The sequence below is a fragment of the Corvus moneduloides genome, chromosome 7 (assembly GCF_009650955.1).
Source record: "Corvus moneduloides isolate bCorMon1 chromosome 7, bCorMon1.pri, whole genome shotgun sequence".
Taxonomy (NCBI): domain Eukaryota; kingdom Metazoa; phylum Chordata; class Aves; order Passeriformes; family Corvidae; genus Corvus; species Corvus moneduloides.
This window is the reverse complement of record NC_045482.1, coordinates 3,847,678-3,864,079: the sequence shown is the minus strand read 5'-3', so window position 1 is coordinate 3,864,079 and position 16,402 is coordinate 3,847,678. Positions and strand designations below refer to the sequence as shown.

The 16,402-nt window shown below is 41.4% G+C and overlaps 1 protein-coding gene across 5 annotated transcripts in view; it reads right to left on the bottom strand.

Moving 5' to 3' along the window:
* ERBB4 (erb-b2 receptor tyrosine kinase 4) overlaps window positions 1-16,402 on the bottom strand; it is a 580,318-nt gene that overhangs the window by 133,253 nt on the left and 430,663 nt on the right. For 2 of the 5 annotated variants that reach the window (XM_032114089.1, XM_032114092.1), the window contains exons 13-16: window positions 14,240-14,372; window positions 12,106-12,199; window positions 10,487-10,641; window positions 4,671-4,715 (exon numbers count right to left, since the gene is read on the bottom strand). In XM_032114089.1, the coding sequence (XP_031969980.1) occupies window positions 4,671-4,715; window positions 10,487-10,641; window positions 12,106-12,199; window positions 14,240-14,372 (427 nt within the window). Of the gene's footprint in view, window positions 1-4,477; window positions 4,553-4,670; window positions 4,716-10,486; window positions 10,642-12,105; window positions 12,200-14,239; window positions 14,373-16,402 lie in introns of all 5 variants that reach the window. The other 3 variants (XM_032114088.1, XM_032114090.1, XM_032114091.1) reach the window with 2 other exon arrangements.

Below are 16,402 nucleotides of genomic sequence, written 5' to 3'. Positions count from 1 at the left end.
CAGAACAGATTTTAAACAGCATTGTGTGAGAATTGCTTCCAGTTCTTTCACTCTCCCAACCTTAACAGTTTATTTCTCTCTATAGTAGCGTACCCTACTAAGTTCTTCCATACTATGAGTCCATACCAGCCAACCCTGCTGAGTAAAGCAGATGAAGCACAAACCCTCACTGATCACAGACAAATCTTTCTGAACATGGTACAGAAAAGAAGCTTTAATAAAATGAGAGATTTATTAACTGTAGTCTGACCCCAAACTGAAAGAGGGGAAATTTAGGTCAGATATGAGGAAGAAATTCTTCACTGTGAGGGGGTGAGGCCCTGGCACAGGTTTCCCAGAGAAGCTGTGGCTTCCCTTGGATCCCTGGAAGTGCCCAAGGCCAGGTTGGATGGGGCTTGGAGTAACCTGGGGCAGGGGGGGTTGGAACTGGATGAGCTTTAAGGTCCTTTCCAACCCCAACCATTCTAGGATTCTATCTGTACAACAGGAAAGAAGGAATACCCACGTACACCCTTCCCACAAGAAGACTAGTCTTAAAATGTGGAAGTGGTAAAAAGTGGAGGAGCTCACAAGATCATTGCAGTGACTTTCATTCACGTCACAGGGATATTCCAAATGTACTCCTCCTAAAGCTCCAGGCAGGGAAATGCCATGGGGCAAGAATGGAAGTGACTTCAGCAGAGGTCTGGCTTCAGAACCACTTCAGTAGAGGGAAGTTCTCACACAGAACTGGGAGTTCTCTATCAATCTCTTTTCATGAACCTGAAAGGAGGTTGTGGCCAGGTGGGGTTGGTCTCTTCTCCCAGGACACGAGCAACAGGACAAGAAGACACAGGGGAGGTTTAGGCTGGGCATTAGGAAGTTCTTTACAGAACGGGTGATTAGGCTGCCCAGGGAGGTGGAGGAGTCACCACCCCCAGAAGTGTGCAAGAAAAGACTCAATGTGGTACTCGGTGCCTTGGTCTCGTTGTAAAGGTGGTGTTCCAGCCTAGCTGATTCTGTGATCGTGTGAATTTGTCCTAAACAGATTATATGTAAGCTCTATGCAACACACAGAGGCAGGATCTGAAACTGTCTGTTTTTCTAATCTGGATTCTTAAAAAATAAACCTGTTTCTTCAACTGCTCTGTTCTGATACAGCTTCAGAAAGCTCCATATTAAGTCTCTCGAGAGTAGCTTCTTTTACCAACCAAGTAATGTAGCTTAGCTGGTACTCACAGATCTTATTTTCCCTCTTATTTTATACAGAGATCCTCTGCCCCTCCAGAACAACTATAATTATTCCATAAAAATAGAGAGCATATGGAGCGCTTTCCTCCAAGCAACAGAGCTGAGCGCCATAAAAGCCATGAACATAAGCAGTTTATTAGAGGTGGTTTCCCTTCCCCACCAACTACTGAGAGCTGCTGTAAAATTCTATTGAAGTCATACTGTGATGGGGTACAAAACAGCTATGAAAGGATTTGCCTGCATTACACAGGGTTTACTGTTAATTAGCTCTTGTATGCATACACAGTACATAAAACCAGGTTTTTTTTCTGTGGAGGAAGTGATGATTTGTTGAGAGGATGTAGTTTTTGGATACAAAGCTAGCAATAGGATTGTAATTTGAGTTAACAGCTACACAACATTCTATTGAAGCACTTGACAATAGTGGGCCTGGCTAATTAGTTTCTGTTAGTTAAAAGGGAAATGTAAATGAAATTTTCTTGGGGCATAAACAGAGACAACAGCTTACTCAGACCAGGAACATCAGTGCTGGTGCTGGTACTTTCCTATCTTATCCACCACATGCTCCTGATCACGTCTTTAGATATACAATCTCACATGCACCAGAAAACAGAAACTTCACTCCTCTTTTGATAATCTCTTCTCTCCTAGTATTAAGGTGAATGAAGCCTAGGAAGGATAAACCAATTAAAATTCATACTTTAGGTAAAAACTTTGTCCACAATCTCACTCCAATAACTGCACTAACCAAACTTCTGGTGAACTTGAAAGTAACCAGCCTTTCCTGACTGTCTGGAGTATTTTCTTAATGAACAGCAGAGCATTATTTTTACAGTTTTTGAACCTTCCTTTTAGACCACAGTTATCCCAATCTTGGGAGCAGACATACTAATCTTTTTGCTGATTGTTCTAGAATATGCTGGAATGTGCCATTGTGTGCTATTGTGTGCTACCCGAACCACAAAAAAACATTGACTGCAACTGCCAGAAGGTAGCAAAAGGAGGAGTTGTAATAAGAGGCAGGAAAGGAGGATGGATAACTCCTTTGGGCATCCTGGGAAATTCCAGCCACCTTCTGCTTTCCATCTTTGCTTTCGTGATTTCTAGGAAAGGCTGGTATGGAAGGTGGAACCAAAACCAAAGCTCCACAGGAATAATCCGTACAGGAAGCTGCATGAGGAGCTGTTCTTTTGGACAGAACTCTATTGAAGGTTAAAAAAACCAAAACCAAACTATGCAGAAAGGAATGCATTGCCAAAAGTAAGGTTGTTTTCCCACAAACTTGAAGGGACTAAGGATAAGCAGAAAAACTGAAGTTTCACCAGTCATTTGGAAAACAAGCCATGTGAGCACATCTGATTCATCTTTATTAAACACGACAGAAAGAATTCCTTTGCTATTCTACCAGGCTCTTACAAAAGCCCTCAAGTCAATGGATCATGGCATAAACAATTTGCAAACTAAAAAACTGGAAAGAAAAGCAACACTGCTATGAAAATGGAAATAGGAGAAGATGAGGAATATCTTGCTGTTTGGGTTAAAGCCCTGCTCTCACTTTCAGCTGCCTGAACAGCAGAAAACCCTGTCCCCTTCAACTCACTGGTAATTCACATCAATGGAAAAAACTCAAGTCAATTGATAAGGGTCAGACCGATTATTAATTAAGATTTACAAATCTCAGGAGGGTGCACAACAGAGGGTCATGCAGAAGTTTCTATCTAATGTCAAACACATCCATTTCGGATTTACAACCCGACTGTAACAAAAAGTGTCACTTTGCCAGTGCAGTTTTGCCCATTTTTAGCCCAAACAGAATAAACCATTTTCACAATAAAAAAATAAAAAAAAGCAGCACAATTTCACAAATCTAATATAAAGGTATGAAATTTCCTTTGCCTTGAAAGTGAAAGAATACATTTAAACACAGTGCAGCCATTTTCCTAAAATAAATTCAGCAAGGTTGAAACAAACAAAAAAATATCCATCCGATCCAAAGGAAACAGGAAACATTTGAGGGTCTTCCCCCTCAGACCAAATGGAGCAGGAGTAAAACAGCTGAACAGAGCAAAACAATTGCTTTCATTTCTGTAGTTTGGTAAGGCCCTTAAACTTAAGGAAATAATAATAATACATTTTCTGTATTTGTGCTTTGAGTAAAGTTGATGAAATTAGGACCTTTAAAACCTGGGCAGCTCAGTTTGGATGAGCCCATCTGAAAATGAGGCCCCACAGAAGTATCTCAAACTGGATATCCCAGATCAGAAAGATTAAAACAAAACATTGAAATATTGAAAAACTCATCTTGTGTTGCTTATTCATTGGTTAATGAATTAAGTCAGAACTTACACTGATTTAATAAACAAATGTACCATTGGATAGCATTTATAGTGCACTGTTTTTCAAGTCCAAATATGTTCTCCCTCATAAGCTAGAAATAGGAATATTCACATTACATACACAATTAGGAAGGAAAGGCAACCTTAAAACCTTTTGAAAAAGACAAGAAAAAACCTCAGATTGAAATCCTGAATCAGGTGGGTTTGATTGAAATTATGCATTTTTCATCTAGTCTTAGCTCAGGAGAGTAATCCCAAAGCCTAGAAGTCATATTAACCAGTTTGAATTCAAAAATTAACAAACTCAATGGCAATGCAGGGCTTTCATGAAAAAGAATGCAGAGTAAAGCCTCCATTAATTTGTTTCAATTGTCATTATTGAAAAATAAAACTGCTGCAAGGTTACAATTTTTCTTTTAAACAGAAAATGAAAAAAATCAAATAACAGTGTTATGTGAATTAAGGAAGAAATTTGGTTTTGCTAAAACATTTACTTTTTCAAGACAAGGTGTATGGAAGAAAGAGGTTCATTTGATTTTAAATTCTGTCTTAAACAAACAAATCAATAAAGAGAAAACAAGTGGATTCCAATTTTACCAGAATTTTCACCATCTAACAAAATTTAATCTGGAAACATGTATGTCTACGGGCAATTTCAGAATTTAATCCTTATTGATTTAAGGTAAAAATAAAAACAATTTAAAAAGGCATTTTCTAGTCAGCCTAAATGAGCAGAATATTCAACTGGCTTTCAAACAGAAAAGCAAATTTGCATGTAGAGAGGCAGATCTCACTTAAGGACAAGTTGTATTCTCCCCAAAATGAGTGCTTGTGGACAAACTGGATAGTATGACATTCCTGAGGCAGGCAGGGCAAGCCCCTGGGCACGAAGGATGGGGTGGGGATGTTACCTAGCGTGCTGTGGCAAAGTGGACTGCCGTGTCCATGGATAGTAAATGCAGTCATGACTAGCGGGGCCTCTACACCTGCAGGCAATTACAGAACAAACCACGTCATTGCCACTCCCCAGGACATGCACACGCATGCGCCCTTGTCCACACGTGCGGGATGGAGACACACAGGCAGCCAGCACGCAGCCAGTACCTATCCATCAGCCCAATGCAGTCCTCCAGGTGTGGCCCTATGCACCTGCAGCAAATCCAAAGTGGAAACAGGGAGAGAAAGAGAGACATCTGTTATTTACACACCCAAGAAGCAGGAATCCCCTTTCTGTTCTTAATTCTAGCTCTTCTCTCTCTAAGAGAGACCTAAGTCACCAAAAAAATTATAGCTTGTGACAAGACGAACAATAATAGCAACAGCACTCCAAGGCAGGCCATATCTTGGCTCAAACAGCACTTAAGGCAGGTTTCACCTGCGTACGTGGGAGTCCTGACAACAGAGTTGCTTTTCCTGCATGTTTTTATGAGTCATCAAACCAGTCATTATTGTACAAAAGCTGTTCACTTACAAATTGAGACCTCAAGGAGCACAATCCAGAACTTGCTTTTCTTTCTGTAATTGATGCAATTGTTCATCCTGTGCTAAGCAGCAAGGGCGACTGCAGAAATATTTTGGAAGCTGACTATACTTGTTTAACAGGGAAGCTCAAGGACCAACTTCCAGCAACAAAAACCACAGCCAAACGGGGTCTGATGATTCAGACATTTTCTTCTGCTTTCTTTAGATGCTGCCAAAAGTCTTCCACCTGCACAAACAGCTGATGCTCACCAAAGGCTTTGGAAATGCAAGGAATCACTAAATGCAGCACCACTAAAACACAACCATGGAAAATGGTTTGCAGAACATGGGCATGTGTGGATTTCCCTTGCCCCCATGAAGAGCAGGACTGGTTTCCTGGTCATCTACATTGAAACAGCAGGTCAATTACATGTTTACATAGAAGTCAGGATTCTCAGAGACCTAAAGTTGAGCTTTTAGGGGTTTTAACAACCTGGCCCCCTTCAGTGCTGTATGCCCAGCTAGGCACTCTAGCCATGGGGAGTATCTAGCCCTTGGCATTTAAGGAAACCAAGCCATTTATTTCTCTTTAGCAAGATCTCAGAGCCATTTTATTAACAGGCCCTTTGGCTGTACATCTACTATGGGCAGGAGAGGTGATCTGACACATCAGTAGACTGCAACTTACTTCTGTTGAGGCATTTCAAATTTAAGGTGTGATCCTCAACTCTTTTAAAGTTTGCTGCTTTTCAGATTGGCTTTGATGGAAGGATATGCATGTCAAAAAATCTGAGAGTTCAAATAAGCTCCCATGAGATCTTCTTTCTGCTTCACCATCACTTGCCACTCATCAGCTTTTGCTGCATTTAAATTGGTATCACTCTGCCATTATAAAATGAAGTCAGTGAATTCGATTTCCCTATACCTGCTCATCAGGGAGAGCAGACCAAGTTAACCTTACCCTGTGTTTGTTTACTTGAAGTTTTATTTTTACCTAAGACATTTACTCTGACATGCAAACATAAACTGGAAGGATTTCCTCAATGAAATCAGACATGAAAAAGATGCGTTAAATATCCAGATAATGCATAAATGTAAGGGGTTGATTTAAACACAGTTCAAAAACTTAATAGAGAGAACTCTTGGAATTTCAGCTGTCCTGGGCATCAGGACTTCGGAATTCAGGACTGTCTGAATTCTAACCTATCTCAAACACATCCAATGTTTCTTCCTTTCAGGGCATTGTCAGCAATTTGGAGAAAACAAGTTCAGAAAAGAAGGAGGCTGAAAAATTGCTCAGATTGTCCATTTCCTACTGTGCCAAGAAAACCTGAGCTCAGACTCTTGCTATAAATAAAAGGAAGGGCATCTTCAAAATAGAGGTCCAAGAGCCTGCTACTAGCTTAGAGAACTAGCAGACTGGTATCAAGAGTCTGTTGTCTCAGACACTTCACCTGTACATTTGGAGAACAGGATTGAATCCAAACTTGTACTGTTTGGACCTCACCCAGTGCAAGTTGAAGTATCATTGATTCTTATTTCAAATTGTAATCTTCTTCAGTGGACTTCGCTTCCCCAAAGAGAAAACTCTGTCCAAGTGCAATTCCATTACTCCTAGTTGAGCAATTCCCAGTTTCCTCCCTGACTGGCTGTCCTGATTACATGCAGGGAAGTACAACACTGTGTGAATCATGGCAATATTTATTAACATGGTATTTTGTACCACCAAGTCATCAGGTATTTTTCCTCAGGAAGGAACTCCCTTCATTTCAGGCTTTTTGACCCATATAAGCCTGACACAATCACGCTGGTAACCCCATTCACACCCAGTGTTCCTTCTGCTTGGAGTCTGGATGGTATTTTCTTTTCCAAGTTGGCTCTGTAAAATGAACTGGTTAATTGATACATGCCAATTTATTAATGATATATTCAGTACCTTACAAAAGTTCAATCAGCTTATCCAGAAAATTACACTTGGAGCTCATCCTAGCTTTACAGATAATCATCCTCTGAAAGGAAATGGGGGGTTTTGAAAATTGCAGTAACAACTGGTTTTTTTCCAGAAACAATCCAGAAATACTGCCTTTTATCAACTTTCTTTAAGATTGAAAGGTGGGGTCTTAACTGAACAGATACGGGGTAGCAAAGCCATTCCTCGCCAGGTGAATTCTCAAAAATCTTGGTCACTGGAAACAAATAAAACTGATTTTACAACGGTGTAAGTGGATTATCTCTGGGCAGGAGAAAACCTTTGTTGTGAAGGTCACCCAACTGTTGTTATGGATGAAGTCAGACAACTCCACCCAAGGGCTACTGAGCTAACAAGGAATGTCTCACTCATGGTGAGAGGAGCAAAGTTGAACTGGATGCTATACAGGGGGTAGGAGGAAGTTTTGCAAAACAAAAGAGTAACAGTTTCTCTTATTCAGAGTTTGTTTGCAATATTGTTTCATCTGGAATTCAAACTGTCTTCCTAAAAATACACCTAAGCCTTAGAGGCAAAACCGTGCTTCTGCCCTCAAATCCCTTCAGGGCCACACGGTGTTGCTGGAGCTCCCCCATCTTCTCTGGTCATGGCTTAGAAGGAAAAGAGCATTTTGGTGAGGAGTAATGCACTCCCTTCAAAAAGCTGTGTTTGTGTGATGAGGGGAGGTGTCCAGTGAGATCTCCCATTTGTGTCCTGCCCAGCAAGGAAGCAGGCTGTCACTAGCTACTGCATAATTAGCATTTCATTTCTGTGGAAGTGTTCAGTTTTGGCTAGTTCTGCAAGAAGAGGTGCCAGATGCTTTCCAGCTCTTGAATTAAGTGGGATGGCTGTCCCACGTGCCTCAGATCTGCTCCAAACTGGCTTCAAGTAGCTGATACTTATCACGGGGATGCAAGAGCAAGAAGCACAGTTGTTGCACCACTGTTTGACAGTTCTTCTGGTCAATGCAAGATCATTAACAGGGCTGGATAATTACACACCTATTAAGAGAAACAGTCATTACATTTGAATAAGGGAGGAGAATGGTGCTATCAAACCTCACTAAAGCAGTCCTCTGCAAGTGCCAAGATGGAATTTGTGGCAGAACACAGGAAACAGAGGTGGGACAGATCCCTCCTTGGTGACAACTGGTGGAGACGACTGGAAACATCACATCAGGTGAGAACTAAGAACCCATTTTATCAAGCAGCCTGACTCACAGAGAGCTGCACTGCAGGAACGAGATAATACCATCCCGGGAGCATTGCTCTGCAGCAGCTCAACCCTTTTTGATGGGTATCCCAGCTGTACTGAGGGGGCACTGGTTTTATTCCAGCACTTGATCTGGCAGTCAGGAGAATAGATGTGCGGGATGAAGCAGAATCACGTTTTCTCTCTACCTTTTGGCCACGAGCCAAATAGCAAGATGTGTTCCCTCCACAACCTATTTCACTGAAGAATCATGACTGAGGGGAATTTAAATACTTCTTTCTAAAGGAACGGTATGAAACTAGAAAATTCAGCCTTGAAGGAGGAAAGAAGATAGGAACTGGTTTCCCTTCTCTCTGTGGGCATATTCAGCCCCTGCCAATGTCAGCAAGAAGATGGACAACCTGTAAACACCAAACATCTTGGACAGTCATTAACAGCTTCATTAACATAATCACATGCCACAAAGTCTCTAGGAACACTGAAAAAGAATAGTAAGCCATGCTTACCCAGACTTGGGGGGAAGAGAGCATTGTTTTTCTAAGGGATAAAAAAATACCTAAGAATAGACACATCAACTCTTTAATACGAGGATGAAGATTTCCACAGGGAATAGTATTAGTGTCATGGAAAAGGGATAGCTCCCCATCTGGGAGATAATCACACCTTTGTGTATGTAACTTGGGGAGAGACCTTTGACCCTTTTACTTGTCCTTTCTCTGGGGATGGGCACATCCTTTCACCTAATCGGAAGGAGAAGATAGAAAGGAGGGTAGACTGGAAGTCCAAGGATTAACAGACAACATCACTCTGCATAAGGTAACCCTGCCACCAGGGGTTGCCACTGAGTACTGCCAAGGTCAGCTAGAATTGCCTTTCCTATTTGTGTATGAACTAGAATGTCACATTTTCAGCACAAGACATAAAAACTTCCCTTCCTGATCCAGGCAGATAAAAGTAAACAACCACACGTAAAATACAAATGCCTACGGAGAAGTGGAAAGGCAAGGAAAACCTTCTGCTCCCTTCCTGGTCTAGAAGAAACACAGTTGTGCTACAAACACTAGAAATAGTTGGGTCAGTTAGAACTCCTCAGGAAAGAGGAGGGAATAGGAAGAAGTGTTGCTTCCTGGAGGCCAGGAGAGCTCCAAGGCACTTCCTATGCTGGGTAGACAGTAAATCCATCAGACATCCATGATCTTGTCAGATTAAGATCAGCATTGGCACCTTCTGCATCTATGAAAGCCAGGACCAGAGCTCCTGGAGTGAGCTCGTCTTTTAACGTCATTTCTACTTACACTCTTCTTCCACAGGAGCAGCATTTTTCTTATTGCATAACTGATTTAAAGGGTCTGGGGGGGGGGAGACAAATCTGTAACAGATCCTGGCTGTGTCTCTGTGATCTCCCTCTCATTTCCCTAATGGCTCTATTGTAATTAGATTTGTAAAACCAGCAAAAGGTCGCATTTTGAATGGCAACAGCTGTTGACATCAAGATTACACTGAATAATTTACTGGTTTAATTTTAGCTGCTAAACAATAAGATCCTCTTGTCGAAGATTATTTCACTGGCTGATGTTTTCTCTTTTTCCTTTGTCTGCTTCTTCCTTCCTTTGTGTGCTGGACACTACTAATTGCCCCACGGGAAAGGCAGTAATAACTTACATGGCCTGTGCAAAACTGTAGGTGTGCGTGTGACTATTGTTGTGTTGCACAGGTTCTTAATTCCGGCTCAGCTGCATGGGCTGTATTATTCCAAGTGTAACAAATTATTCTGGGCACTTTGACAGGACTTCAGAAATTGATGCTCAGTCTCAGGCTTCTGTACAAAGTCTGGTTTTAAACTCTGTGCACCAGTCCCTGCAGGAAAAGGAGAGCAGTAACACTTTTGTCTCACAGTACTGCTGCAGGCTTAGTTCACCAATACCAAGTAGCAGAGATTCTGTCAAGGAGCAAATACTAAAATAAAGTCATTTTACAGGCCTAAAATTAAGTGAAAGGGCAGCATTTGCTACAAACCAGTGTAGAAGGGAAGCCGAGAGCATTGCTGTGGAAAGTTCTTCTCTATGGTCTTCAAAAGGGTCTTTTTGTGATGAGCTGCTGGGCAGTCATAACTAAAACCTGAACATCATGAGAGACTTGAAAATCGAAAGTTAAATTCCTACTGCACACTCTCTTTTCAGGAGTGGGACAAGCACTTTACCAAGCCAAACAACCTGTAAACCACCCTGTGCTATGAGCAGTACATGGATAGGATGGCTCCCTGCACAGAGCTTGCACTCACCCTTGGGTGCAATTTGGATGACATGGATGGCACTCCCGATCCTCATCGGCGTACTTGAAAATGAAGCTGTTGGCCCCCTGCAAGCCATCAGGGCATTTTTCCACACAGTTTGGACCATCCTTAAAATGGAAACACTTTGTGCAGTGGTCAGGTCCCTGGAGAGCAGGAAAGAAAGAAATGCAGTGCATTCAAGTTACTCAGCCCTTTCCTGCTGCACTAGAATTGCACTGGCACACACTCAGCAACAACTGCAGCAGCTTCTCTTCCCAAGGAACAGTGAATTACCTTCATGGTTCCAGCCTCTGTTAGGGAGGAGCAGATGTATAAATCCTGGCGCTTTAGGCCACTAACTTCTTCTGTAGAGTGCAAGACTAAATACCAGCTTCTAGATGGGCTTCTTAAAATTATGTGTGCGCTTAATACAGTGAAGTCCACAGTGAAATACTTATCACTGAGAATCTTCTTGCTACATTATTCAGTACTGAACCATCTTTGCCAAGCCACTGCACTGGCCCTTCAGTGGGATCTCCTACCTCTGCAGTCCAGAACTATTTTCCACAAGCATTCTGCACGTGGCATTCAGTCACAGCAATACTGAAGGACTACAAGGTCTCCTTCTTCTTCATACATATGGAGACTAAATTGTTAAGAACAACAAACCAAGACTCCTAGACAATGTAAAAGTAAAATTTTAAAGCTGTGATGATAAGCCAGTGTATAACTAAATCTGGTGTTCAGGTTGAGCATTGGTCCAGGATTTTATGTCCATAAGCCCCGCTACAAATCCAAATTTCCCTGATGGGCTGAACACTTGAAGCACTAGTGTCTGCTGTATTGCAGAAAAACACAGTATTGTAAGAAAAATTATGATGCCTTTCTTTTTTCCATTCAGTAAGTCACAGAAATAAGGAAATAAATTACGGGTTATATTTTCTCAATTGTGAAGAGCTTAAAATACAGCTCCTTATTTCCAGCATACTTGTGACTTTTAATCTTGGCAATACACAGTAAACTAGAAGAAAGCCACAACTTCTATCTCCCAAAGGAGCAAAAATCTTTGAAAGTAAAGTTACTGGCCATTGTAAAGGTGAGAAAGAGTTAGCCGTCATTTAGGATGCATAAAAAACACTACCTTTCAAAAGAACTTAAAGGCTATCTAAGTACAAAAAACCTCCCAGCATATTGTTCAAACTGAGAGACTCAGACAAATTCTCCCACTTTTTGGGGGCGGGGGGGAAACCAGAACAGAACTGAGTACAAAGAATGAAAATAGGGATTAAAAAGGGCACTCAAATCACAGCTGCATGCTTTCTGTCTGTAAAAATTGTGTGCATCTGTACCACTAAAGTATTAAGACAACTCAGGAAAGAAAACTTTAAAAATCACTTTCTCAAGGAAGCAGATCCAAGGAAGTTGATTCCCAGAGCAGATGAGCAGAATTCCTTCCCTAGATACAGAATATGCACATTTTCTGTTTCTCTTAAAACTAATTTGCAGTAGCTGCTTTAAAGCCTGCAAGCAGGAAAACCCTGTCCTTCAGCACATTTTTGCAAGTTACCCTGGACAGTAGCAAACAAAACAAACCAAAACCCAATGAACATAACAGAATTTGTTCTTACCGGCCCATAGCATGTGATCATGTTTTCCTCCATCTTTTCACACTGGGGATCACACTCCACACAGACAGAACCATTTGCAAATTCTCGGAATTCCCTGAGAAAATATTTTGCAGGCAGGTTAGGAGAAAGCAGACTCCAGCCCAAACCTGAGCCCACCTGGCTGGGTCTTCACCTGATGGAATTGATCTCAGGGGCACTGAGGCCAGCAGCCTGTCACAGCAGCTGAGGACAGGCCACCACCTCATCCACAGCCAGGTGAAGCAGAAACACCTTCTTCACCAGTATAAAATTATAGTGGGGGCTTTCCTCTCATTAAGAAATACAGACTTCATTAACAGCACAAAATTGCTGACTTCTTGATTTTCATCTACAGGATTGTCACTCGTGGCTCAGATTCAGGAAGCCACTTGTCACATGTGAGCACTGATGACAGAGCTGCCCTTGTTGCAGGTAGGTCTCTATGAACATATGTTTTAAAGCCCGTTCTCCAAAAGGCTCATAATGTTTTCAGCAATAATTCTAGACTGAGGTCTGAATCTATAAAATGTCAAAACAAATCCTTTTACTCATTTATTTCATGTATCCACAAGAACCTACTACTCAAGTGACTTTTTTTTATTAACCACTTTTAAGGGGGAAAAAAAGGTAGTGATGGCAGGTTGAACTTCTTCCTTCAAACATTTCAGCTGTCAGTTGCCCCTCACCACAAACCTCCAACATTCTCCCAACACAATTCATCCCACCCTCTACTAGGCCAAGATGAATTCACATCTGAGCAGGTTGTATCTCCCCCACTAAAGACAGACAGAATCTTTGAAGTAGACTCAGAGGGGACCAACACAAGCTTTGCAGGTGGATCCCATCTTGCTGCATTAACCAATTACAATATTTGCATTAACCAGTTACAGATGTGCTGCACACTCATGTTAGTGGGCTCCAGTAGCATCCAGGTAAAGGGTGGTTGGTCACTGCTCACCCTCCACTCCTCTACAGCTGTTAGGATCTGCTGAGGACATCAGGACTGAGCTGCGGAAAACCTCACTCAAGTGCTGCAAGGGAGCTCACCTTCTCTGGCTCTGGATTTTTCCTACTGAGGGCTAAAACAGATGTCAAATACAGCTTGACCCCATCCTGAAGAACTGTTGCTGCCCTACAATGTGAATGTGCAGAGCTCTCCAACAAACAAAAGACTTCTCCCCAAGCCCAGTTACAAGTATTTTCACATGTTTAGGACAGAACTGAGCCTGTGGAAGGTGTAAATACCATTCACTGATGGATACAGAACAGAACATATTGATTGAGTCTCATCATGCTCTTACTGTGACAGGCTCCATGGCAGCAAAAGACACCAAGGGGGGACTAACTTATTCCAGTGCAGTGACAACACAACTGGGGTCTGCAACTCTTCTTCTTATTGGGGGGTGAAGGGAGAGGAGAGAACAGGAGCTTTTATGCACATAAAACTGCTCTGACAAGGTACTTTTTGCATGCCTTCTCCAGATGGAAGAGTTGAGAGTATTTTTATGCACATGTGGGAGTTCATTTGGCTTAGTTCAGTTTTATCTTTCTGTCGTAAGGCAGATTCAACCACCTTGTGCTGTGCAGGTATTCCCCCAGCATAAGCAGCAGAAGGAAAAGGGGGAAGAACTCCTGTTGGGTTTTTAAATTTATATTTGTGTGTACAATTACACAGTGCATTATGAAAAAGAGAGTGAGTTCTTCTACTTTGGGGCCTTATTCAGAGGATTTCTTTATCAGATGCTTGAATCCAGCTCATCTGAAAGAACTTAACTGTATTGTTCTGAGCAGGGGTATCAAGTAGGGATAAATGGTGAGGGGTTTTTTTGTAACTTTTCACCTAAATCAAATTGTTCATGTTACCAGCAATGTAAAAGGTGCAAGGTGATGATGCTGCATGAAAACTTTAGTCAGCAAAATACCAGGGAAAGATTTCTACACAAGTTCAGACTTAGAAATCCTTAAATCTTGGCCCATGAAATGTGTCACCCAAAATCAGTAATATTGGCAATGGAGCCAGATACTGATTAATGCACACCCAAAATGACTTGCTCACTGAAGTCCTCCACAATGTTAATTAGCAACTTCAGGGAAAAGCACAAGGGGAATGTCTTACCCCTCGTAGAGGTTGCAGGAGTCTATGCAGGTCCTCCCTCTGATGAAGCGCTTGCAGGACAGGCACTGGTCTGGCCCTGGCCCCCAGCAGCCATCAGTGGAGCACAGCTCATTGCACACCATCCCATCAGCAGCTGCAGAGAGAGGGGATGCTGTCAGTAATGCACCTAGCCCTCCCAAATCCAAGGGAAAACACTCCATCAGCATCCCGATACACTTGGAAACGTAACCGGAATGTCCCCATCTTCCAGAAACAGGACAGAAAAAAGAATAAAATCATCATCATGCCACAACACAAATAGAGCCCTCAGCTGGAATATTGTACACACTCCTGGTCTGCTCCTTTCAAAAAAAACCAGTGGGAAAAAGATTTAAGAGAGTGCTGCAAGGATGATCAAAAGCAGAGAGGAGCTTCTAAACCAGGAATAAACAGAGCAGCAGCCTCAAAGACAGCGGAGAAAGGACATGATTAAAGCTTCAAAAATGTGAATGGCAAGGAGGAGGTGAGTAAGCATGAAACAATTGTTCACTGCTTCTTCCAAGTCCCTCATGGGCATTCAAAGAGACAGGAATCCAGTAGGGTTCAAATCTGAGATTTTTCTTCATAGAAAGTAAAGATCGACCTGTACAATTCCCTGACACAGGATATGGTAAACGCCAAAAATTTTAAGGATTCAAAAAAATCAATTGTCCAAATCCACAAAAGTTCTGTTAAACTAAAATATAAAGTGCTACCTATGAATTGAGGACTCCCTGAAATAAAACTTATGGACAGCAGGGAAAAAGTTGAAAGAAAGACACCATTAATTGTGATTTTAAAATTATTTATTGCAAAAGCACCTGAAGAACCAAAGAACCTTTATATTAAAACCCTCAAGCCCACACCAAATTACACAATGAACTAAGGGTTAGAGGGAAAGTTTGTTTCAAAGAGTGTAAGTCTGTATTTTTATTTTATGTAAATCATTCTCTATGTAAATATCTAGATGATGTGACAGATGGAGAAAATGAGCGAAGAGCAAAAGGAAACACATTATCTCTCCAGCATCTGAAGAAAATCTGGGTGCACTTTCAGCCTAACCCTGGCATGTGAAAGGACAGAATTAATTTGAATTCATTTTTGCACAATGCAGTGTTTTACACAAATGGATTACACACTGGGCTGAGTAAATTAAACCCAGCAAGGACCTGAAATGTCAGAGATGGCAACAATACAGACACTTGTTTGCTTTTTAAACCATTGGAAACAACTTAGGAGGAATAATAAATGGAGTTGTGCTGGTTGAATTCTACCACCCCCTCCAACACTATCTTATTCAATACACCACAAAAAACCTCAGGCATGAGAAGTGTGCACATGTTTTATCAAGGTTGGGATTTAGTTTCTTTTCTTTTTATATCACATAGACTTTTTTAATGCCAACATCCAAAAGGTATTTAGAAGTATCTTTTTGGTTTTTCTTTTGCCTCAAAGCTCAAATCAGGTACAGCCAAATAAAAAATTATTACGTTACATTCCAGGTGCTCAATATGCTTTAAAGTGTATTAATTATCACAGATTTCAGCGCAGCAAGAGGGACTCAGGAGGCCATTTCAGACAGATGCCTTGTCCTCCTTCCCTGAGTTCTGCTGCTGCAGTCAAATGAGCCACACCAGCACAGCCAGGATGAGCAGAGACACAAAATTCAGCTTCTCATTACTGTCCTAACCTGACTTTCTTTTAAGCATAGTGACTTTTTTATAACTATCAGATGTCAGTAGTTCCACTATACTTCCACTGCCTGCACTTACAAATAAAAACAAAAGCAAAACCCACAAACCCAGAAACTACCCTAGTTACAAATACAAAGACCTTTTATAGTTTCATATGGTTTTTGTTTTGTAATCAATGAATCATTTTAAATCTTTGTCACACAACAATGAAAATCTTTACCTGGTTTGGAGATGGCTTTGTTTCTCATTTTTAATTTTAAGGATATTGCTAACTCTTCTGACTTTGTTTTCCACACTCAAAACAGAAAGGCAGTTTCCTGTTTGCTTTCTCACCTTCTTTTTTAACTTGAAATTGTGGTTTACTACTAGTGATTTCCTTTCTTTTCATTTTTCTCACCCATCAAACTACCCTGGGATCAGAATTTATGTGCACACATAGAGGGTTTCACTA